The sequence below is a fragment of the Leopardus geoffroyi genome, chromosome A1 (assembly GCF_018350155.1).
Source record: "Leopardus geoffroyi isolate Oge1 chromosome A1, O.geoffroyi_Oge1_pat1.0, whole genome shotgun sequence".
NCBI classification, from domain to species: domain Eukaryota; kingdom Metazoa; phylum Chordata; class Mammalia; order Carnivora; family Felidae; genus Leopardus; species Leopardus geoffroyi.
In genome coordinates this window covers 72641556-72665893 of record NC_059326.1, presented here as the reverse complement: position 1 = coordinate 72665893, position 24338 = coordinate 72641556, and the positions used below count along the sequence as shown (strand labels likewise).

Below are 24338 nucleotides of genomic sequence, written 5' to 3'. Positions count from 1 at the left end.
TCTGTTTCGAACCACTTCTTGACCTCTCAACTGATTGAGTTGTCTTTCTTTGCATGTTTATATTGTCCTTAAAAGTGTAGTGACTCTGAGAGCACACTGTCCCTCAGGGGCAGGCTCATGAGAGCTTTGTTACAAGGTGTGGTGATACTTGTTAATTTATTTTCAATTTGCCTCCTCAGAGGGCCTACTGTTTGCTCGGCCTTTTTAGTTGTGACAGCAAATTGGACTGAAAGAGTGAATGGAAGAACTGATCTATGAAACGAGACCTAAAAGCTTACGCAGTTCAATCTGGAAAGATAAACGTGGCAAGTGTAGGCTCAGGTGTATAGATTAATGAAGGCAGAGGGATGTACTGATGGAATTTGTGTTGTTGTTTTACTGTATTACCACATAAAAATGAAAATCATTTTTTTTTTTTTAAATTTTTTTTTTCAACGTTTATTTATTTTTGGGACAGAGAGAGACAGAGCATGAACGGGGGAGGGGCAGAGAGAGAGGGAGACACAGAATCGGAAACAGGCTCCAGGCTCTGAGCCATCAGCCCAGAGCCCGACGCGGGGCTCGAACTCACAGACCGCGAGATCGTGACCTGGCTGAAGTCGGACGCTTAACCGACTGCGCCACCCAGGCGCCCCTGAAAATCATTTTTAAAAGAGTTAGGTGAGTTCATGAGTAATGATAAATAACAACTATTAAAGGAACAAGTATCTTGGAGCCTACTGCTAACCTCTTGCCCTGACATTAGTAAGAATAATTGTGTTTTGTAGTATTCTGAAAAAGTCACAAATGTAACTTCCTTTGGCAATTTTGGGGTCATTCTTATGTATTTAACTAGTTCACAGACTGGGAATAGAATAGTTTCCTGCCATAGTAAACTTATGAGGCAAACCTTTCGCAAATGTTTCTGCCCTCAACCCAGAAGTCTATAATGGCCGTCATGCTTTTATGTTTTAGTGGTGATTTGGGAGGCATTTTGTTTGTTGACTGAGACTTCTTTTAAAAGAAGTACAACTATAAGAAATTAAAGGAACCGCCCCCCCCCCCACTAAATTCCAGTCCATTCTCTTCCAATTCCATTTGCTCTGCAACTATTAATAGTTCCTCGACTGCGATTTGTCTTTGTTTTAGGAATGCATTCAGTTTTATCAAGTAATTGGGAATTGAAAACACACACACACACACACACAACTTAAGAAAAAAATGAAAAAACACAACATTGTGGAAATGTACTCTATAGATATTAGAATTAATAGTCTATAAAAGGACAGAAAGTACTATGTAAACTTCTGTTACACACATAAACTTAATTTTGCTCAAGAATACAAAACTGGGATGTCTGACCTTTCGGAAACAGCAAGGAACACACGCCAAATGTCAGCCATTTCCACAAGCAAGAAGCATGCATATTGTGTTTGACACTCCCTCACCCTTCATTACCACGTAGGATCACAGAGTACGGGCTATTTGACCTCCTAAAAACTTCTCAAGCCTGACCTTTTCTGTCCAGCCACTGCCAATAGTCTGTTCTGGCACTGCAGTAGACAAATCAGCATTCTTGTATCCAAAGCGACTCACTTCTTTCCCAGGCTTCACACTTCAGCCAGAGTGGTCTTTTCAAATGCCTAACCGACTGCGGCATGCTCTTGCATTAAACTCGTTTGGGGGAAAATCTTCCCCTTGTTTGGGGGAAAGACTAAAACCTTGAACATGACCACCTGCTTCGGCTCATGTCTAGCCTCCACATCATAACTTTCCCTGCTGCCTCCTTCACTGTTTTCATTTTATCCCTCAAATGATCTGTCTCTGCTCCTGCCCCAGGGCTGTGCACATGATATTGCCCTTCCCAGGAATATTCTTCACCTTGCTCTAAACCTAGTTAACTCCTGATGATGTTTCAGATTTCAGCTCAGAGTTTAATGTTTTTCCTTACCAACCCAGGCTAGATCAGATTTGTTTGTTGTATGTTCTCAGACAAATCATTCCTTTTCTTGTAAGAACTTATTTTATGATGATATAATAATTAGTGTAAATATCTGTTGTCCACTAGACTGTATACTCCAAAAGAGGACAGCCTGTATCAATTTTTGCTCATTGTAATGTCTCAAGAGCTAGAAAGGTGATTGGCAGGTACTAGAAACTCACTGATTTTTTTTTTTATGGATCAATGAATGCATGACTTTTACATATCATTAAGTATAGAATTTTGCAAATTTGTTTCCATGTGGTCAAAGTACTCAGATTTTCAAATGTATTATATCATATCTGAAACAGGAAACTTAGTATTTGTCATGGTAGACTTCTTTCTTTCTTCCTTCCTTCCTTCCTTCCTTCCTTCCTTTCTTTCTTCCTTTCTTTCTTTCTACCATATATAATTCTTTCCATTTCATAGTGTCATATTCTCAACCAACAACCTGGAAAGTAAGATAATGCAACTCATTGGGGCGCCTGGGTGGCTCAGTTGGTTAAGCGGCCAACTTCGGCTCAGGTCATGATCTCACAGTTCGTGAGTTCGAGCCCTCATCAGGCTCTGTGCTGACAGCTCAGAGCCTGGAGCCTGCTTCGGACTCTGGGTCTGCTTCTCTCTCTGCCCCTCCCCTGCTCAGTCTGTCTCTCAAAAAAATGAATAAACATCAAAAAAAATTAAAAAAAAAAGATAATGCAACTCATTAATGCCTATAAAATTTCATGATATTATATGAAAATAATTCAGTGCAAATTTAGACAGAATCGAATCCATAGGAGGCCAGCTTCAGTGGCCTTGGCTTCACCTAGTTAAGAGTTAGCCATAGGTTGACATTTTTCTCTCCTTGGTTGTTCTGCTTCCCTGGAAGGTATTGTCTCTCTTCATACTTGTCTGGACTCTGTTTGTCCTTGTGTGTTAACCTTTGGAATCATCAAACAAGTTGTTTCAGAATCTGGGAAATCATGCCCAATGTCTTACTAGCTAACAAAGCAAAATCAAGAGAAGATAATCCTCAGGTTTTCATCTTAGTTTGATGTGGGCTTCCTCTGTATTTCACACATTCACTGTTGGTGATTCTTATCAGACCCTGACTTCTTAGTCCAGCAAGGTGATTTATTGGATACTCTGGGAAAAAATTAAGCCCCTTCAAATTACTCCATACTTTTAACATTGTTATTACAAACAAATATTTGCTAAGTAGCAGTATGATATATGTAAAATGTCAAATGGATAGAAATAAGAACATCTTTTCCATTTGTTGGTTCAAACAAAATATGTGTGAATGATCTTTGAAAGTCCTTGGACTCAATATAAATTAATGTTATTCAGTAAATACAGCATTTTAGAAGTATTGTAGAACCTGCTTATAGTTCATTCATTTTTCTATGGAAGCTTGCATTTTAAAGGTTGGATAAACTGGTTCTTTTGATTGTTTGCTTTGGTTTGCTTTTTATTTATACAGGTAAGTGGTTCTGACTAGGTATGTATTATTAGGAAACATCGACAACACATGCACTTAATACCAAATAGAAGTTTAATGGAAAGGTCTAATTTAGAGTTTAGGGGCACCTGGGTGGCTTAGTGGATTAAGCATCCGACTTCGGCTCTGGTCATGATCTCATGGTTCATGAGTTCGAGCCCCGCATGGGGCTCTCTGCTGACAGCTCAGAGCCTGGAGCCTGTTTTGGATTCTGTGTGTGTGTGTGTCTCTCTCTCTCACTCTCCCCTGCTAGCACTCTGTCTCTCTCTCTCAAAAATAAATAAACATTTTTAAAAATTAATAAAAAAAGTTTAAATAGGGTTTAAAGAAAGGAAAGTAGAAAAAGAAAAAAGGAAAAAGAAAAAGCTTGCAGGTGAGTGTTGAAATTAGCCTAAAGAAAGAAACATGAACAGTCATAGAAATAGTATTAAAATGCAGTTCAAGGAGGTAAGTGGAAGAAAACAAGGACATACTCACTCATAGAATTCGGCAGAATAACAGTCACAGCTAAGTATTTGACATTTTATACTCGGTCAAGACAGAATGGGCTAGCAAGTACATTCAAAAGTACCTTTTGAAAGAACACAATAAAGAAAGAATAAGCAACTGGACTGGGTTTGCTAGGGCATGAGGAGATACTGAATACCTCTATTCTAACTATGTTAACTTAAAAATTAATTATTATTATTATTATTATTATTTTTTTTTTTTTGCAAAGCAAATTTTGCTTGTTTTGGCTAACAAAAATTCTAGTGCAATGATTTGAAAATGTTTGCTACAGTCAGTGGTAATGCCTTTGTCTTGTTGGGTGTAAAAGAGATGAATATCTTCCGCAGCAGCCTTTGTCCCATTCAGGAATGTCTCTGCTGTACCCCTCCCCCACCCACACCCTCACCATGGCCAGAGGCATCAGACTCTGGGAACACAGGCTTTTGTTGTTGTTTTTTTTTCCCCTCCAGTTATTTTGGAAGCCCTTAATTGTGCCATCTTATTTCTTAAATGCTAACTCCCTGTATTTCTTTATTCTCTCTCAGGTAAATATGACACCTGACAGGACCAGAGCAGATACAAGTTCCTTTCCAAACCCAGCACTCCTGAGACATTAGGGACGAGTAATAAATTAAGAATAAAACAAGTGCTAAGGCTGATAATTTTTTTAATTAATTAATTAATTTATTTATTTATTTATGTATTTTTGAGAGAGAGAAAGAGAGTGCATGTGTTCACAATCTTGGGAGGGGCAGAGGGAGAAAGAGAGAGAGAGAGACAGAATCCCAAGCAGGCTTCACACTCAGCGCAAAGCCCCAAGTGGGGCTCAGTCCCACAAACCATGAGATCATGACCTGAGCCGAAATCAAGAGTCTGCTGCTTAACTGACTGAGCCACCCAGGTACCCCAAGGCTGATAATTTTTAAATACTTTATCCAAATTTACTTAATAATCTTTTCCAGTCCTTTCCTGAGGGTCATTCAATTGAAGGAGAACATTTGTTCTGGAACTCTCTTAACTTGGGTTTGTGGTCGCCCTAGTTGTTATCAAGTCACATTCTTCTCTTAGATTCCCTTTTAGAACTACACTGGGTTGACCAATGATATAACTAGTGATTTAGAGCCCAGGCCATAGAGTCAGACAGCTGAGGATCAAACCCTGCTCTGCACAAACTCTTACCCAGATGCTTAACTTTAATGCCATAGTTTGCTAAAAGGAATAAAATGAGATCATACATGTAAAGCATTTAGCTTTGTGACCAACTTATACTGATAAATGAAAATGTGTTAATTATTACTAAGATGCGTTTTAGTTCTCCTTTAATTAGATTTACACTCACATTTAACCCAGTCTATAATAGAGCAGTGTTCCCTAGACATCTGTGATAGACAGCAGTATTTATCTTTTTAATTTTTAATCTTTTGCAGAGAGGTATTTCCATAAAATATAAGAACTTTAAATCACTAAAAAATTATTTTTAAAAATAAAAGTAAAAGGGCAGCATTTTTAATTTTACATTCAACAAATACTCTTAAATTGCTACAGAAGTTTATAAATGCTTTTGCTCAATTTCTGTACTTGTTTCATTGCAGACAGGGAATAATTTGTAGCCAGGCACAGGTCCCTGAACCAAACTTTAAGTAGTCCTATGATGGAGACTATGTAATATATTCTGTCATTTACCTTTTGAATGAGATGACCCTATTTCTAAAATGTTCTAAAATATTCCCTGACGTTGTCATGATTGGTTTATCTACAACTTGGGCTTCACTTGATATTTCTGCTGTAACAAAAGTACCAATCACTAACTGAATCTGTAAAATCCTTAAAATGGAGGATGAGGCAATGCTGATAATCTGACATTGAGACGCCACGAATCTCTGCTTTGATGAAACCTGTATTTGTCAGACCAAGAAGCTTGCATATCACTGTGTGCATATGTTATCTGTTGACATCATTCACTTAGATCGTCCAGAAAAGATTTTAAAACTCATAGCAGCACTTTTTCTGGATTTGCTTACATATATTCAGTGTGATTCCCTTCACATAATGCACTGTCGGTTTTACATTTCTCTTTTAGCAAAGTTCAGTACAGTTAGCATATGACCCTACATATGTTGGAGAAGTATACCGTTGGGAAGCTGATGTGTGATAAAACACCAGAACACATTTGATCTGAGAGCTCAGTTTTTACTCACAACATCATCCACTATGACACCCTCATCCGATTCCAGCCCTTTCCTCGGGAATTTATGACAGCCGTGGACTGTGTTTTTCTGGGGGGATGGTTGGCAACAGATGGCAGCCAACCCAATTTCTGTTTTGTTCAATGTTTCTTTAACTGATCAATGGGGAGAAATGTTGTATACAGGTTGGGCGAAGGGGAGAAGGGATTCATTTTGAGTACCCGTATGTTTTCTTGTTTCTTTTTTTTTTTTTTTACACTCTCTTAAGAATTTGCTTTCTTTCCCTCTGTACAATAACATAGAGAGATGAGTCACCTCTGTCAATATAATAGCATGTATCACTCATTACTGTTTTCCATCTATATTTTCTTTTGCATGCAGGTATAGATATAAAGATCAGCAGATAAGATATATATTTTCTGTGTTTTAGCTGAAGGATAAAGTAATTATCTGTATCAGTTATCAATTGCCTTTATGACACCATGTACCACCACAAGAGCTGATGTGGCACGTAACTGTTAAGTGCATACAGCTTGTACATGTGGGGATCAGGTGGAGCTTGGCTAAGCAACTCTGTAGATCTCGGGCAGGACTTGACCGTGTGTCTGGGAATGGGCCAGCCTAGGTTGGAACAGCTGGCTCTACTCCACCGATGTCTCTCCTCAAGCAGGCTAGCCAGGCATGCTGTCATGACTGTGCAGGAGGTCATCAGACCTCTACTTTCTTCACCTTGACTCACGGTGGGAAGACGTGTCAAATTACGTGCTAAGAGCATTGTTCAGGGGAGGGTGAAGCATTTGGGCCATTTTAGCAATTGATCGCATACCTAAAAGAAGAGATATTTTCAGCTAAATGCTATGATAAATGAGTAGGAATAGTTAGATGTATTTATCTTGATGAAAATAAATGTATTTGGGCAAGTTACTAAACTCTCCATGATCAATATCTTCCATTCTAAAATGGAGATAATACTAGCACCAATCTTGTAGAATGATGGTGAAGATTAAAATCATTGATTATGTAAAGTGCTTAGCACAGTGCCTGATGCAGAGTATACGTAATTTAAGTAAGAGTAAAAGTTGCTAACATTAGTATTATTATCATCATTATTGTGGTAAAGATTTCACTGTTGAGCACTGAAAAATATGTGAGGATGGTGTACAGTTGGATCCGCAGTTTCTTAAGCATATTTATTTTGTAATTTTTTTGCTAATATTTATAGCACTGATACCATCTGTTCATGTTACAAGCATTATTATTTTAGGGATTTATCCATGTCTATATTCTAGAGAAAACAGATTTAACATTCTAGAACCAGTTGGCATATATTTTTATTTAATCTTAAACTTTACTTTCTTATTTGTTTCCATTTTCTTGCTTCAATAAATGTTATACTAATGTTAAGAAATAGTAGTAAGCTTATGAATAATACCAGTTTAACTGATATTTCCTAAAATTTTCTGATCATTTATTAATTTACTAATGGTAATAGGAACATATTCCAATATTTACCAAGCTCTAATAGTCATACAGATCATCTGGAGTCTTGTTAAAATGCAAATTCTGACTTGGTAGATCTGCAGTGGAGCCCAGGATTTGGCATCTCTGACAAGTTCCCAGGTGAAGAAGTTGCTATTTGGTCCCTGAATAGCAAGCAGATATATATATTCTCCTATGGATAGTTAAAGATTTTATATATGTGTATATATAACATGCGTGAACATACATAAAAGTACATAGTTGTATAAATAAATAAATTAACTAAATCAATTATTTAGTATAATAAACAAATTACATTCTTGCCACAGTTCTAAACAAATATGTCAATAAGTCATAAAAAGAAAATATTTATTCAATATAATAAGTTAAAAATACACTTCATACATAAATCAATATGTCCAAAGATAAATCTGTGTTTATATAATAACATCTCTAAATGTCAAATAGTGTCTTTCCTGGCAAAAGAAAGAAGAAAGACAGAAAGAAAGAAAGGGTCTTCATTTGCAATTTTTTTCTCTAGAAACTACTTCAGGAAGAGCTTTTGGATGTATAAATATAAGTACTGGAGAGCCTGCTTTGTTGGGAACAATATACTTCAAACCACTGGGTCTTACAATCAAATAAAAGCTATCTCCTAAACACAAATATAATTATGCTTTATTCTGAAGTACATGCACAAACAATTGACTATTTTTTTTTCTTCCTGTGGGCATTAGTCATGGTCTAATATTATGAATATTTGATTATGTAGAGTTTCAGATAACTACATTAGTCACCTCAGTTGTCTGTTTTTGAGTGTTAACTACAAGTTCTGTCTTGTCCCCAGATTCACAACTGTAAACGCTTCTAAAAGGTCAGAATATTCTTTCCTTAAATGTAGTCTTCAGGGTACCCACAGTTTCTTTTTATTTTTTTTTTTCAACGTTTATTTATTTTTGGGACAGAGAGAGACAGAGCATGAACGGGGGAGGGGCAGAGAGAGAGGGAGACACAGAATCGGAAACAGGCTCCAGGCTCCGAGCCATCAGCCCAGAGCCCGACGCGGGGCTCGAACTCCCAGACCGCGAGATCGTGACCTGGCTGAAGTCGGATGCTCAACCGACTGCGCCACCCAGGCGCCCCCACAATTTCTTTTTAAATTTTTTTTTTCCAACGTTTATTCATTTTTGGGACAGAGAGAGACAGAGCATGAACGGGGGAGGGGCAGAGAGAGAGGGAGACACAGAATCGGAAACAGGCTCCAGGCTCTGAGCCACCAGCCCAGAGCCTGATGCGGGGCTCGAACTCACTGACCGCGAGATCGTGACCTGGCTGAAGTCGGACGCCTAACCGACTGCGCCACCCAGGCGCCCCCACAATTTCTTTTTAAAGAGCTGAGTAGCATCAGAACAGTATCATTAATGCAAACCATGGATTTTGAAACCATAGAAGGTGAAGGAGAACAGGTAGATCTCTACTGATCTCAGGATAAATTCTAGTATGTGATATCTCTGAGGAGTAGAAAAGGAAGAAAAAAAACCCTGAGAATTCAGGTCACGTGGATCTTTGGGATTCCTGTATGTAGAAATGTCTATTGTACTGAAAGATGTGAAGAATAATTAAGTCACTACTTCCCTGGCCATAGTAACAGTGAACATTGGAGTTCTATATATTATATAATTACCCATATAAATATAAATATGCCTATAGTTTACAACTCAGTGTACACTTTACCAATTATTTTGCACTTCTATTATCTTATTTGAGGTTTGCAAGAAACCTTTATGATTTGTTACTGTTCTCCAAGGAAGAACTTGGAGTCTGGCTCCCTCCTTCTCTGTTTAAGTCTGGGGAGAAACACTCCAAAGTTCAGGGTCAGGGTCATTACTGAGATATTGATGAGAGAAGACTGGGCTTTTTGATGACTCTGAAAATATAGAAGTTAGCATAATATTAACAGGTATTATTTATTGTGCATTTATCATGTGCTATTTGCTAGTGTCTATCTAATATCATTTCTCTACCCTCTTTTTTTAATCTATTTTAGATTTGCCTTATCTTGTAATAGATGCTGTACATTTATCTGGAATGCCTGTTTATATATTTTCCTTTGAAACAGCGGAGGTGATGGTGATGCTGGTGGTAGGCAAACTTGTAGATATTAACCAAATGCAAATTTGCGTTTCTCCTAGTTGATGCAGCGACTGAAGGAATTTGTGAGCTACTTGCGTCTCCTAACCAGAAACCCAAGCTCACAACACACCGTATGGGCTTTTCCAGGGACAAACTCATGAAACTGATTGAAATTGTTTACACTTGTATATGTGAAAATAGGTAGAATCCAAGTTCAATTTGGCAATACTTAGCTCCTTAGTAATTTGAATTTTAATGAACAACCCCTCCACATTTATCTAAGTTGGGAAGTCCTTAGATCAGAGTTGGTAAAGCTTTTTGGCAAATCACCATACAGTAAACATTGTAGGCTTCGCGGTCCATACAATCTGTCTCAACAATTCACTCCTGAACTTCGGAATGTGGGCTACAAGAAGAGATGGTAGCTGCATTTGTCCCTTGGGCTATAGCTTGCTGGACCACTTACTTAGAGCCTCATGGTCACTTTCAGCACTTTGGTTATGGTTTTCCTTAATTATCTGGGTTCGTAGCTCTTCATTAGTTATGAAATACAGAACATGGGCCTTCCCTTCCCTCCACCCTCTTCTTTCATCCAGAACCCAGAAGCCTCCCTTAGTATATGCAAATGGCTTATCGGGGTATTTTCCTAAACAAAGGCATTTCCCTGAGAAGAGGGATTCTGCCCCTACTGTTAAGATAATAAGTGCACCACAGATGGTGCTTTCAATTCAGAACAACCACAGCATAAAAGGAGATAGGAAGTTTTTGTCTAATTGTTCTGTTTTTCTATTCTATGAATTGACGATTTAGTTTGGCAATGATACAAATTAATATTTAAGCCTCTGCTGGAACTCAACCATTGTTGATGTTGTTATGGTATCGGTGGTTCTAAATATAGGCAGGCAAGATGAGAAAAAGACACATCAAACTCCTTATCTGTTTCATTTTGGCAGTTTCGGAGAGTTTCTATTTAAGCTTACATCTAAATAAGCATTCTCATTTTATCACTGCCGGTTTTAGAGCAGTTCACTGGCACAATCATCGTATTACTCAAACGTATAAAAACCATACGATAGGTTAGGGCTGTGCTGCTAAGCCACCTGGACTCCCTTCTTCATTTAGTGTTTCTGCTCCTCTACATTGGAGGTCTCAAACTACAGGCTCATGGGCCCATCTCTGACCCTGGGTCTATCTGATACTGAAAAACAAAAACAAGAATTAAGAAATAGTTGCTATTATTAAAAGGAAATTGTATCTAGAAACCTGATGTCTTATTTCCTTTGGAAAACCGGGCTTACTAAAGCTCTAAGGTTTCTATTTTCACATGAGAACCGTGTGAGGAACAGCTGTTCTTTTTTATCATTCCTTCCACCACTCTGTCTCTTCAACACTGAGCCTGAGTTGGGGGGCATTTAGCCTCATAATGGTGCCAGGGTTCCAACAGCCAGCTTCACTCTTGTGTCTACCTGGTCAGTAGAGGCACCGAGTTTGTGACCCCTGCTGGCTACATGTCCCCTAGGGATCTCATCAGCAACAATGTCCACCTGTGGGACTATTCACTCCATCTGTCCTCCTAAAGCATGTTGTGGGACTCAGACACAACACTGTGGCCATGTTAATTGCATAGTTGTTATCAACAGCAGGTATGTTTATGGGTTATGTTTTATTCATTTGGTCAATGCCAGTTTTCCCTTGCAAGGAAATACCTTTTAGAAGGTAGGACCAAGAAAAAGAAAAGGGTTTCTGTCTTCAATAATTTTTAGAACATAGAGCCTTTCTCTGTTCGTCTGGGCTGCAAGGAAGTTCATAACTCAATTTAACAATGTGTCACAATTCCGGTGCTATTTCTCTTCTTACTTTGTGTGTCTCTGATAATGATATCAACACTGATTACTAAGGTGAACGCACATATATGCATGTACAATCTTCAAGTCCATTTTGCAAGAGACTGGGCTTCAACACATCAGAGTATAAGTGTTACTAATGTCTCAGAACCATCCTCCACACTGACAACAGATATGTGTCTGCAAAATACCAGACTAGATCATTATTCCCTTGCTTATTCAGGAAGGGCTGTCTGCATATCTACCTCTTGCTCATAAGGAATCTAAGTAATTATCAAAGTGTCCAAAACCCTTCACATTTCCCTAATCTACCTTCCTATCCACATATCTGTGAAGTCACTGGCCCACCTCACAGAAGGGGGATGTGGAATGACTTCCTCAGCGTCGCCAGAGGCAAACATTTTATCTAAAAAGACTTAGTGTCAGGGGCACCGGGTGGCTCAGTTGGTTAAGCAGCCGACTCTTGATTTCAGCTCAGGTTATGATCTCACGGTTCCTGGGTTCGAGTCCCACACTGGGCTCTGTTGATTACAGAGCAGAGCCTGATTTGGATCCTCTGTCTCCCTCTCTCTGCCCTCCCCCACTTGTTCTCTCTCTCTCAAAATGAATAAATGTTAAAAATAATAAATAAATACATTAATTTTTTTTAAAGTAAAAAAAGAGAAAGACCTTGTGTCCGAGGTCCTGAAGTATACTCTAAGAACAAATGATTTCTTCCACATCTAGGATCTTCATTCTCTTTCATATATAATTTAGGGTAGAGACCATGTGACATGTTCCTAATTTGCTATTGGTAATGTCCTCTGAGCAGTGGGGATCAGATGGGGATAGGGGTTGACTACTCTGTGTAACTGCTTTTCCAACACTGGAGGCCCTGGTGTCTCTAGGGAAAGGCCAGTCAGTAATCCTGTCAATAAGGTGAGCCAGGCTCTGAGCAGAGACCGGCTATCCCAGATGGCAGGTGCCAGTTCCTGTGACCCCCGAGTGGCCTCCCGGGTCAGCTCTTCTCCACCCCCCTCCCAGCTGGTTTTGAGACAGGTTTTAACAGGTAAAACCGGATGCCTTGGCCTGTCTCAATAAAAGGCCAGCGACACACAGAGTCTAATTTGTTTGTCATAGAAGGTGCACATTCAAATAGTATGTTGTATTCATTAGTCTTTTGAGGGCAAGCCAGATTTACAGCATTCCACTTTATTTTTCCCCACCACAAATGTGTGAGCATGCATCCTTTAGTCAGTCCTCCCTCTACAGCATGGCCTGATTAACTCAGAGACTGTCATTTATTAGCAAGAGAACTAATGGGAGGATATTTGGAAAAATAAGATATTGTAGAAGGCCAGAATATTTATTTGGGTGGGATCTCATTCAAACCTGAGCTGGCATCATACAGAAGAAATGAAGACCTACCGAAATTCCTTTGGGAGGGGCTAAGCCCACCTTTTGGCTACTTTCATCTCATCAAATTAATCACCTTTTGGATCTGTTATCTTTGTCATGAAAAATGTCTGCCATTAACAAAACCTGTTCCCCTTGGAAAACTATTAGCTTTCAGCGAATTAAAGTTATGGGGCACTCTGAATTAATTGTATCCTGCAAGGGACACCATTTGATAATTCACACTCTCGTGGGAAATATTGAAAGAACTTTTCCACAGGCAGTAATGTCACATTCCTTATTATAGCTGGCATAACTTTAACTCTTACAGGTTTAATTTTTGGTCCCTAAAGGACGTGTTTTTCAGAATGCATAAAGAAAACAATGTATAAAAAAAGAAACAAGTTATTTTCTGCAGTCATAAAAATCTATTCAGGTGAAAATTTTTTCAAGTACAGTGATATTTTTTAAAAGGTCAATGACAAGAAACCTCTATTTTGCATCTATATTTCATATATATATATATATATATATATATATATATATATAGAATAGCACAGTGTTGAACTATTTAAAATAGCCACAAAGACTAGTTAAGTCATTTCTGTGTGTATAACTAGGAAGCTTGAAGTTTTAAATTACTTTTAATAGAAGTCTGTCAGAAATGCCTTTCTTGATTAAAGTTTAGAAGTGTGTATGGGGCCCCTGGGTGGCTCAGTTGGTTAAACATCCGACTTCGGCTCAGGTCATGATCTCAGAGTCCTTGGGTTCAAGCCCTGCGTTGAGCTCTATGCTGACAGCTCAGAGCCTGGAGCCTGTTTTGGATTCTGTGTCTCCCTCTCTCTCTGCCCCTCTTCAGCTCACACACACACACACACTCTCTCTCTCTCTCTCAAAAATAAATAAACTTTTTTAAAAAATTAAAAAAAAAGAAATGTGTAAAAGTCATCTATGAATATTTATGTCATTAATGATAATCATATAGTAGGGAGCTTTGGGCTGGTCATTGGTGGAGACCATGGCAGTGAGACTCTGGGCACTTGATTCACTTTACCCTTTCCAGAAAAGCCAGGTGGACTGCAGTCAGGGCAGCTTTTAATGTTTCTCTTCAAAAATTCTAGCTGGTGTGCAGTGCCTGGTCGGCTCATTTGGTTGAGCGTCTGACTTTGGCTCAGGTTGTGATCTTACAGTTCACAAGTTTGAGCCCCGCGTCGGGCTGTGTGCTGACAGCTCAGAGCCTGGAGCCTGCTTCGGATTCTGTGTCTCCCTCTCTCTCTGCCCCTCCCTGACTCGTGCCCTGTCTCTGTCTCTCAAAAATAAATAAACATTTTAAAAATTTTTTTTTAAAATAATAAATCCAGTGGGGCTCCAAAGCATGGAATTAGGTCATTATTTCCAGCTCCCATCTCTATGAGCAGCTGACACAACACCCATCCTCAACTCCCGTGGCTGGCTTGTGTGCCAGCTGATTGTCATGGTTTTCCTTTGAGTTTTGGGTCTCTTTGTAGGTAAAACATAACACGCTATCATATCAGTGATCTAATGCATGGCTAGCAGCTAGTAGGGGAGCATATAATTATTCCTATGGAAATAGTGAAAATAGATGAACAAATTCCATAAGTATAAATCTTATTTTTGTTTAGCATATTGTGAGTATTGTGCTTTTTCTGGTTGTACTCTGGCTGAATTGTACACTGTTTCACTGAGACTGTTCTGAGTTTGTGCGTGTCTCCTATTTTCTCGCAAAAGGACATCCATACTCTTGCCTCTGCATATGTTCCCAATAGTAGCAGATTCTTCTCTATTCATTGCATATTTAAAAAGTGTGCAAATAGTACGTGAGGATGAGGTGAGGCTGGTCATCTCTGCCCAAGGGTTGGCTCATTCATCCCGGGCACACAAATTTCTGGAGGAATAAAGAGAAATTTTGGGGAGGCTTCCATTCCTTCCTCTAACTGTCTTTTCTTCCTCTTGTCTCAACAGGAACTGTTTACCCCTGAATGCAAGTTTAAAGAATCTGTTTTTGAAAACTATTATGTCATCTACTCATCTATGCTGTATAGACAACAGGAATCTGGTAGAGCCTGGTTTTTGGGATTGAATAAGGAAGGGCAAGTCATGAAAGGAAACAGAGTAAAGAAAACCAAACCAGCAGCTCATTTTCTACCCAAGCCATTGGAAGGTGAGTGTTCTGTGTACATTATCCTTCTCAGTTTACCACACATTTATTTTCCCCATTGCTAACTCTACATTGGCCGCAAGGAACTTCATGGAATGCTGGAGATTTTCTGTACCTGGATCTGGGTGGTAATCACACAGATATCTACTTTAGCCATGAATCTAAGGTTTGTACACTTTACTGTACATATGTGCGTGTATGATGTATATATATACACATACACATAGATCATAAACATAGATATAAATATTTATGGGGTTTATAAAAATATATGCATATATATGTACATATATACATACACAGTTAAGTTTTGAAAATTATGGAATACAAGTATTTGCCCATTTTGATGGTATTTAGCTGAAAGTAATCACATACTTGTGAATTATTGTAATTACAGAAAATGAAGGGTTAATCACTTGGCCTTGAGAGAGTGTTGATATCACAGATCTCCCTTCCAACTATGAAATTGTTTTAGTAAACTTCGGTACCACCTTCTTATATATTCACTTGAAAACAATGAAGCCTTGGCATTTACTTTGATCAGATTCACAGAGAGCAGACCACGAAGTGTTGATAATTAATCAGAAGCATCTGCACCTTTCTCATTAAGGATTCTGCCAAAAGTTCCATTACCTTATCTACATAATTTTTGAGAACTACAAAAAAAAATTGACATGGAGGCATTTCAAAAGTGTTGTCTATTCAAATACTTTTTCTTACCTTTGACAAAAAAGCAGATCTACAGTAACTAAATAAACACTTTCATCTAACTTAGTTTGATTTTCCTTTTGTTTTTTTGTTCCCAGAAGAAAGGTTTAGCCATCAAGAGAAAATGTACACTGGTTTTTTATAATCCATATTCCTTATATAGGAATGAGATAATTTGGAATATTAAAGGTTAATTATTAGTTATCTGTGAATGCATAATTCAGCTTTCAGTTCGCCTAAGTTTGGAAAACCACTCTTACTGGTTAATACCATCTGTATGATTTCATCAATAATGGCTTACTGTCCCCTTAACTCAATTTGCCTACAGAACAAGCCAGTCAAACCTAACTGGTTAGCCACCATGGCCCATCTAGGAAAGGAAGAATTATGCCAGAATCTGAAATATGAGTGAATTATTCTCATTATATGATAGATCATAAGGCAATTAGAGTAGAAATAAGAAATGAGAGAGTTTGGCTATTCTTCCAGAGTAACACCTCTATGATTTGGCCTTATGTTTGTTGATGAATTTTGAGACCATCAGACTCACCAATATTCAAATGCAAGTGAAAAATTAAAAAACTAAGTCTGTAGCCGTTCTAGAAAAATCTTGGTTTATTTGCCACCTCGCTTTGCCTCTTTATATTAACTTTCGTGTTGAATATGAACGGATGAGAATTAACCAAATTTCTAAAACCTTATCTTTTAGCTACATAAATGTAATGAAAATCAAAAGGGACTTTATGTCTCTTAACTGAAGCAAAATCTGGAGACCTGCTATTTTTGTATATCTAGCAGGAAATATCGGAGACTGAGATGAGGTGTAATAATATCACTTGGTATTTGAATCATACACTGAAGAGTTGAGTGTGTGTGTGTGTGTGTGTGTGTGTGTGTGTTGTGCATTTATGTATTTTTCAGGCAAAGAGGAACAGTATTTTCAAATAATTAGCAGACAGAGGTACTCTAAGAACAATTAAGGGGGTATTAATTATAATGACAGAGGTTATCACGTAGTGTAAGTTATAGAGGAGAATTAATTTCAAAACCCCTACAGGATGTAAATTATATGATTGGAAATGTTTATGGCAAATTAGGTACTTGATTAATTATTGATGCTCTGGGGCATTCCTATCTCTTACACAACTTCACCACATAGACAATCAAGGTTAATGCTCTGCCGCTATTGTCTCCTAATTGAATTAGTAGTGAGAGAGGAGAAATCGGACAGTGCTTCAAGGATATGGATTAATCCCTTTTACTACCTTGCCAAGTCATTTCAGGCAGGTCTGAAATGTGTGTGCTGCTGAAAATCCACATGCTGCATTGATGCAAAAGAGGTTGTACCACCTTGAGCATGGAGAACGCATTTGGTGGCCCATCCTGACCAAACATAGAGTCTCTTCATAAAATATCAGACCCTTTCCAAAGCCTAAAAAGCAGGTTAGACAGCTCTAATTCCTGAGTATTTTGATGGCAGATGATTTTAACTCAGCTAATTTCCCCTAAGCATCAGTCTCCCTGAAATGTCCTTCTGCAGGATTCCCTAGAACTATTTTCCAAAAACCCACATGAACTGCTGTGATTAACTGAGCCACTGGACACTATTCAAGCAATTGCTCAGGACTTACTCGGGCATCCATCCCACATGCACTCTTGCCATTCTGTGCTTCTGCCTTATATGACATCAATTATTAGGTTTTTAATAACATATCAGAATGAGACATAAAAATACAAAATGCCCCACACATGCCTTCAGATTTTTAAGGGTCTCTTTCCATGATGGTGGGAGAGGAAATCTAAAGAATGATCTCCCACAGTCCCTGGCGTAAGGAAAGTGAGTTATTATTGCTTTGGATAGCTTTTGAAGTTGATGCGAGTGTGATTATGTTGCTTTTGAACCACTTGAGTGGAAAATAATGTGATGATCTAGAGGGTAAATACCAGGACTCAAAAAGATGAATGGGAGTGAGGGGTTTCAGTGTTGACATCAGGGTGCAGTGGAAGGGAAGTGTGACTCTTCCTGACTGGACAAAGAGAACCAGGTTTGTGCCCCCCCTAAAGGAGATATGCAGATATGTTATCTAAGTGCTTGCCATTGGTGTGTGTGTGTGTGTGTGTGTGTGTGTGTACTTTATATCTGAGCCCCACAAAGAGGCCACTGCTCCTATTTAAACCCTCTCTCCTAGACAAAAACCCACACTCACTCAAGTGCACATATTAGTTACACAAGCTGGAGAATGTGGAGGAAGTACTGTCTTCCGTTCTGGGGCAGGAAATTACTGCTTTAACACAGGAAGTCCCCTCTACGAGGGGTTGCATTACTTCCGGTGTGTCAGGCCTGGCCACTCTTGAACCTAACTGCCCTAATGTCTCCTTTCCTCTCTTCTTCACGCCCCGCCGCCCATCCCCAGTTGCCATGTACCGAGAACCATCTTTGCACGACGTGGGAGAAACAGTCCCGAAGGCCGGGGTGACGCCAAGTAAAAGCACAAGTGCGTCGGCAATAATGAATGGAGGCAAACCAGTCAACAAAAGTAAGACAACATAGCCAGATCCTCACAGGTGTTGTGACTTATTCGTCCTGAGCACAGTTGAGTGATTTATCCTTGCCAGACATTCCTGCTCCCGCGGCTGAGGAGCGGCCGGAAGTAAGCCAATGCTTGCTCTTTGCTGTCTCGAACTTCTTGATTGCAAGTGGATAAATCTTCAACCTGTTGCACCCCCAGAACAAGAAGACACCTGGACAACCAGCTCAACTCAGACCATGGAATGCCCTACCAGATATGGAATGCCTTTTTAATATCTTTTCTGTGACTGTGACACTTCATGTGAATGACATACTTCACAAGTACACTCGATACCTTGCCTGCTGACAGCTACCCATAATCCTTTTTGAGTCCTGTTTCAGCGAAATCCATGTGTTTAAGTTCAATTTTGTAGCACACAAATACTATTGAGTAATTTCTAGTTAGACGCTGTAAACCTGTGCTATTATGGATTTCTCTTCCCCCCGTTTTTACAGGGCTGCCCGCTCCACTGTCCGTGACCTTTTGCGGGGATTGTATTCCTCTAAATCTTAAATGTTGCAGTTGGCTTAGTTCGGAGAGCGATCAGGGAATCAGGAAGCCTTCTCAACCTATTAGTACAAATTGCATCTATAAAGATTAAGAGTGTTGTCTCCGGCTCCCACTCTCAATTAAACACACATATATGCTCTGTCCAGTAGCAGATACTGTGCTCCTCTGGTCGGCGTGGCCGGGGTGAGAAATGGGTCAAACACAGTCCAGGGGAAGCTCTCTAAAGATACGTGTTTGACACCCCCCTATAGTTCCTTTGTGTGTGTGTGTGTTTTATACATATCACAAGCTTACTGGTTAATGGTAACATTTGCCTTGCCCAGCGAGCAAGACCCACTGGTTTTTGAGAAAGTGGGTCCAAAGAACTCTGTAGGCCTTGTAGGCCTGATTAAGGTTCATTTTTTCATCTACTAATCCTCATTATTTGGGAAAAAAAAAAAGAAAAAAAAAGAAAATTCAATAATTACAACCTACAAGAATTGCGCTACCTAAATCCATTTCAGATATAATCCTACCTGTTTTTAATGAACCGAACTGAATGCCATCCCCAGTTTTGGCTGCGTTCCACTCATACTCAGCAGAGCATGGGCAAGGCGGCTGTTGTGTTCTTTTTCTGCAGCAGCAATGCAAACGTTAGTTATAAATTAGACTTTAATATTTTTGGTGTTTAATGACAAGTTTTTAAAACTGGACATATTATTAGGAAAAAATATTTTTTTTAGCTCAGCATGCTGAGTCAGGTACTGTGTATTTCGCCACTCCAAACCTGTAACTCAGCTTCTTGGGGCCCCAGTTGCCCAGTGGCTGGGGTAGAGGTGCCTTGCCATGATCTCAGAATGCAGTCTGTTGAACTATTCTGGATAAAATTCAAGGCAAACCAACACGTTCACACATCAGGTTTTCGGTCCATTCAGTTGATTTGCATTTGTTTTATCTTGCTTTCTTAATTTCCTTTTGCATAATTCTGAGCTTAGGGAAGACAACTGCTAAGAAAGGCCATGAATATAGTTGACGGCACAAGGAAGAAACCAAGCAAAACGTTCGGTATTGGATATAAAGAGTTTCAAAATGTCTGATACGAAACTGTTTGGAAATATATTTGTTAGCTCTGTGCATACTTAATAAAATTCAATGTTTTCTCCTCCGAAGAGTTAACTGAGACCAAACTGAACCTCATTTATAGAAAACTCTATGTGGGATTATGTACTGGCCTCTTGTTATTATTTCCACGTGGAAGGCTGACCCAGTCGCCATTTCCCCCCATCTGCACTGTATTTTCTTGGAAATTATTTTGTCACTGCTTTCCTAAGTCTCCATGACAGCCCTTGCCCGGCATTTAAAAATTTTGGCCTGCTTAGCTGATTAAAGATTTAGTATAAATTTAACTGTTTATGCTTACTTCATTTTCATATTGGATTTCATTTTAATAAATAAAAAGTTAGCATAACGTTTGGGTAGATTTATTGTCAATAATGCTAAAGTACGAACATAACAAAATCATTCCTTTGACCATTCTTGATTTCCTGTTACACCATCTTAAGGCCTATCGTTTTCAACAGGATGAGTTAAAATATGTTAGATGAGTTTCATGAACCAACTATTTAGGGAAGACATATATTCTATAATATGTGGCAAACTATGAATTATTTAACTTGACATTCCAATTAGATGGACTTATACACACCGCTCGCCCCAACTCTCTCTCTCTCTCTCTCTCTCTCACACACACACACACACACACACACCAAACAACCCCACCTATTTGTTTTTGGTAATCAGCCCTACTTGCTGGTTTTTTCCCACTGCAAGCCTGTTAATTGGTTAAAATTAAGACAAGATTTATTTTTGTAAATGACTGAGACTTATGTAAATGTGCATCTCTGTTTTGTTTTTTATATGAGTTGTCTCTAAGGGCATTTATCCCTATGAATGGATGTCAAATACTTTCTTCTAATATATGTTTAGACATATTGCAGACGGGTCCTTGTTATTTGTAAATTAGACCGTTTCCTCTGTGTCTGGTCTCACCTGTTGCATGGGACAAGGACAGCACTGGTGAACTGCATGTAGTAGGACCTACGTATCAAGAACTGTGGTATGTATTATTCAATTTACATACAAAGAGTTTGTCTGCATTGTACAGTTTCTGTGTTTAATACCATTTGTTGTATTCACACATACAACATACTGAATAAAATATTGATATGAAGGCATATTACAAAACATCAAACAACTTTATGTAACAAAATGGCATCGCTTCACCCACAAATATAGAGAAATATCATGTAAATAAGTTGGTACACTCAATTTCGCCCTTTACCATGCCAAAGAAAATTTTAGCTCTTTGATGATACCTCTCTTGCTATTTTTCTGGGATAAGACTCCACCAGTTTTCCCCTCAAAAATTAAGTTTGCTGTTATTAAGTAAGTGCAGTCTGTCATTATCAATGTTCTGTATAGTAAATCCGATGGAATTCATTTGTATCTACAGACTGTGTGTTTTGTACCTCCATGTACATATGTCAATTGCATCGAGTCTCTCTAATGTCACATTCCTTTTGCATGCATATCTGGTAGGGGAGGGTTATTTCTACTGATCTGTTATGGTAGCTGATGGCTTCACCCATCCCTCAGCAATGCTCGGGAATGTTAATTGTTTTGATATTCCAGGCGATACCGGTTTTATTTTAAGTTTGCTTTCTACAATGTTTTGCTACAACTTCACTTGGAAAAACTGCAGAAGCGATGCAGGTGGTGCACCCTATGTAAAGAGTAAAATGGTACCTTACAAATCCTGCAGACGTTAGAGATCCTTGCTCTAAATGTGTGCTCTCGCCCGGAGGGTTTTGGGGTAGGAGGTGGCGTTAGGAGCTCCACACGGGGCCTGCAAGACTCCTGCTGCAGTCCTTCTCATTATTTACCTTCTGGGGAATCCTTCTCGTTATTTACCTCCTGGTGAGTGAGCCGAGTAGTTTTAGCACACCTGCCCAGTTGCTCAATTAATGCCTAAAGCATTAAAACAGTCAGGTGTTTTCGAGACGACCAATGTTAGATTTGGTTTTCTTTTACAAACCAAACCAAAACAAACCACGAAAACTTCTTGTTCCTTAAGTTAGAACGTGCGTATTGCTTCACTTAAGGTTTTAGTCGTAATATTACAGAGAGAACTAATGCTTCAGGGAGAGACCAGATTGACTAAGAGTTCCATTTTAGAAACAAAGAAAATAATTGAAAACTATTTCCAATTTTATTTCAGAACAAGACTATTTCCAGGGAAAGCAATTGGCTAAATGCCGATATGCCAACATCCAGATGAGAACTGTATCGCTTTGGAGAAAAATACAATTCCCAGCTTAAGTTTCTTAGCTTACAAGGGGGTTACACAGGGCCCGTGGACCCTTGGATACTGAGTAGGGCTTCAAAGTTTTGACAGGGAGTCTGCAAACAAAGGCTGAGTTGTGATTTGTTTTGATTTGTTCTCAGTTTTCTGTATCATTCGGTCTAATCCTGATGTTTGCTGGCAGAGATTGTGTTTGTATTTGACGTGGTGGAGGCCATTCCTTTCAAGGTGCTGCAGGCATTTGGATTAGCTGAAGGGTGCAGGGAGAAAATGGGGTAAAATGTCCTCTTGGGTCTTAGGACCCAACTCGAATTATATTGAAAAGTCCTTGGGGAAGAATTCCTCGGTGATGGTTTGCCAACAAGCATGGCGCGTGCCAACAGCAGCAGCAAACGTGTCCTGTCACATCCCTTCCCAACTGACGTTAATCTCCCTGTCACAGGAACTCGAACAAGCCGAAGAGATTCGCACATTTCCCCTTTCACCTGTTACAAGTTGGTTCCTGCCCTGCCTTTGTTTGAAAGAGGGAGTTTTTATCTTAGTAACGGGATTGAAAGTCAAAATACAAAATCACATTGAAGAAGGGTAGGATTTACGTCTTTACATGTAACTATATTTTATTTTTTCCAATTTAAACATGTAAATTAAATAACTTCTTAATATATCTATTGATGTTTGCATTGCTAGAGTCAAAATCACATACACACATATGAAATATAGCAGACAGAAAGAAGTAAAAAGAAAATATTTCTGTTTTAAAAGAAAAATATTCCTTAGAGATTAGGTACCATGTGACTTAGGCTATCACTCAGTTTTGGTTCAATAATTTGTAGCTAAATGAACCCGGAATATAGCTGACTGTATTTTCAGCCTTGTCAAAAAATTTGGACAAATCACATTTCAATCTTCATAGTATAATAATTTCTCCATATTGAAACCTTTTCTCAAAAAAAAAAAAAAAAAAACCCATACATGCTGAGGACATTTTCCTTATATGAAAACATAAAAATTGAAGCCCTTTCATTTTAGTTGTTAATACAAAGGGATAACAAACGGAGTTAGGAGAAAACTAAGATGCACCCAGGAATACAGGATAAGACAAAGGGAATGAATTAAGGGCATCTCCAGTAGAACATGGCTGGCAAACTACTTACTGCTCAGCTGGGAGCCACATCCAGCGTGCGGTCTGTTTTTGTGTGGCCCAGGAGCTCAGAATGAGTGTTCTGTTTTTCCTTTTATAGTTCTAAAGTGTTAAAAACAAACAAGAACACGCAACAGAGAGGTCAGTGGCCCACAGAATCTAAAGTATTGACTAACTGGTCCTTTATGGAAAGCAGAGTTCTGCAGTGTGGGAAGCTGCATGATGTAGTGAATTCTGATGATTGCACATCGTCCGGTCATCAAAACTGCTACTGAATAATTACAATATGTTTGAGGCTAAAAATGATTAGATAGAGAGAAGGAAAGAATATCATCTATATGATTTCTGAACCGCTTATATTTCCCTCGTTTTACAAAACTGATATATCAATGGACATACTCAATAATAGAGATACAACTAATATGGTTGCACTTCCATCATCTCAGGATAGAGATAACAATTTTATAAATCTATTAAAGTATGAGAACACTATTAGTACTATCAAAGTCAGCATCAGATAAATTTTCTCTTAAATAACTTTCAATATTAAATTTTTAAGTAACTCGGCAAATGCATATTTTCCTTATTTTTTCGTGATTTGACTTAATAAAGTCCAAGCCATGACTCTAGGATATTTACATCATCAAGTAAAATTTCCAAGTAAAAATTTTCATCTTAAACAATGCGGAAATGATTTTGTTACATTACTCTAGGATTTTACAAAATATAATTCACATTTAGAAAAAAAAGTGGGTTTTTTTAGCTCCAAATAATTAAAGGTTGCCTAAACTAATGTGTGTAAGTAGATTTAACTGTAAATATGTAAGGGAAGTCCTAATTATTGTACATTTTCATAATTCAATGTGAATTTCATACAGAGCAAAATTTCACCATTAAGAAAATAAACATTTTGTTCCTATCGCTGAGTGAATATTTGTAATT

At 38.6% G+C, this 24338-nt stretch overlaps 1 protein-coding gene across 5 annotated transcripts in view; it reads left to right on the top strand.

Annotated features, from left to right (window-relative positions):
* Positions 1-23286, top strand: part of FGF14 (fibroblast growth factor 14) — a 621907-nt gene extending 598621 nt beyond the window's left edge. For all 5 annotated transcript variants that reach the window (XM_045481430.1, XM_045481453.1, XM_045481462.1 and 2 more), the window contains 2 exons: positions 14932-15130; positions 18250-23286. In XM_045481430.1, the coding sequence (XP_045337386.1) occupies positions 14932-15130; positions 18250-18386 (336 nt within the window). In that variant the 3' untranslated portion in view covers positions 18387-23286. The remainder of the gene's footprint in view (positions 1-14931; positions 15131-18249) is intronic.
* The last annotated feature ends 1052 nt before the right edge of the window (positions 23287-24338 follow it).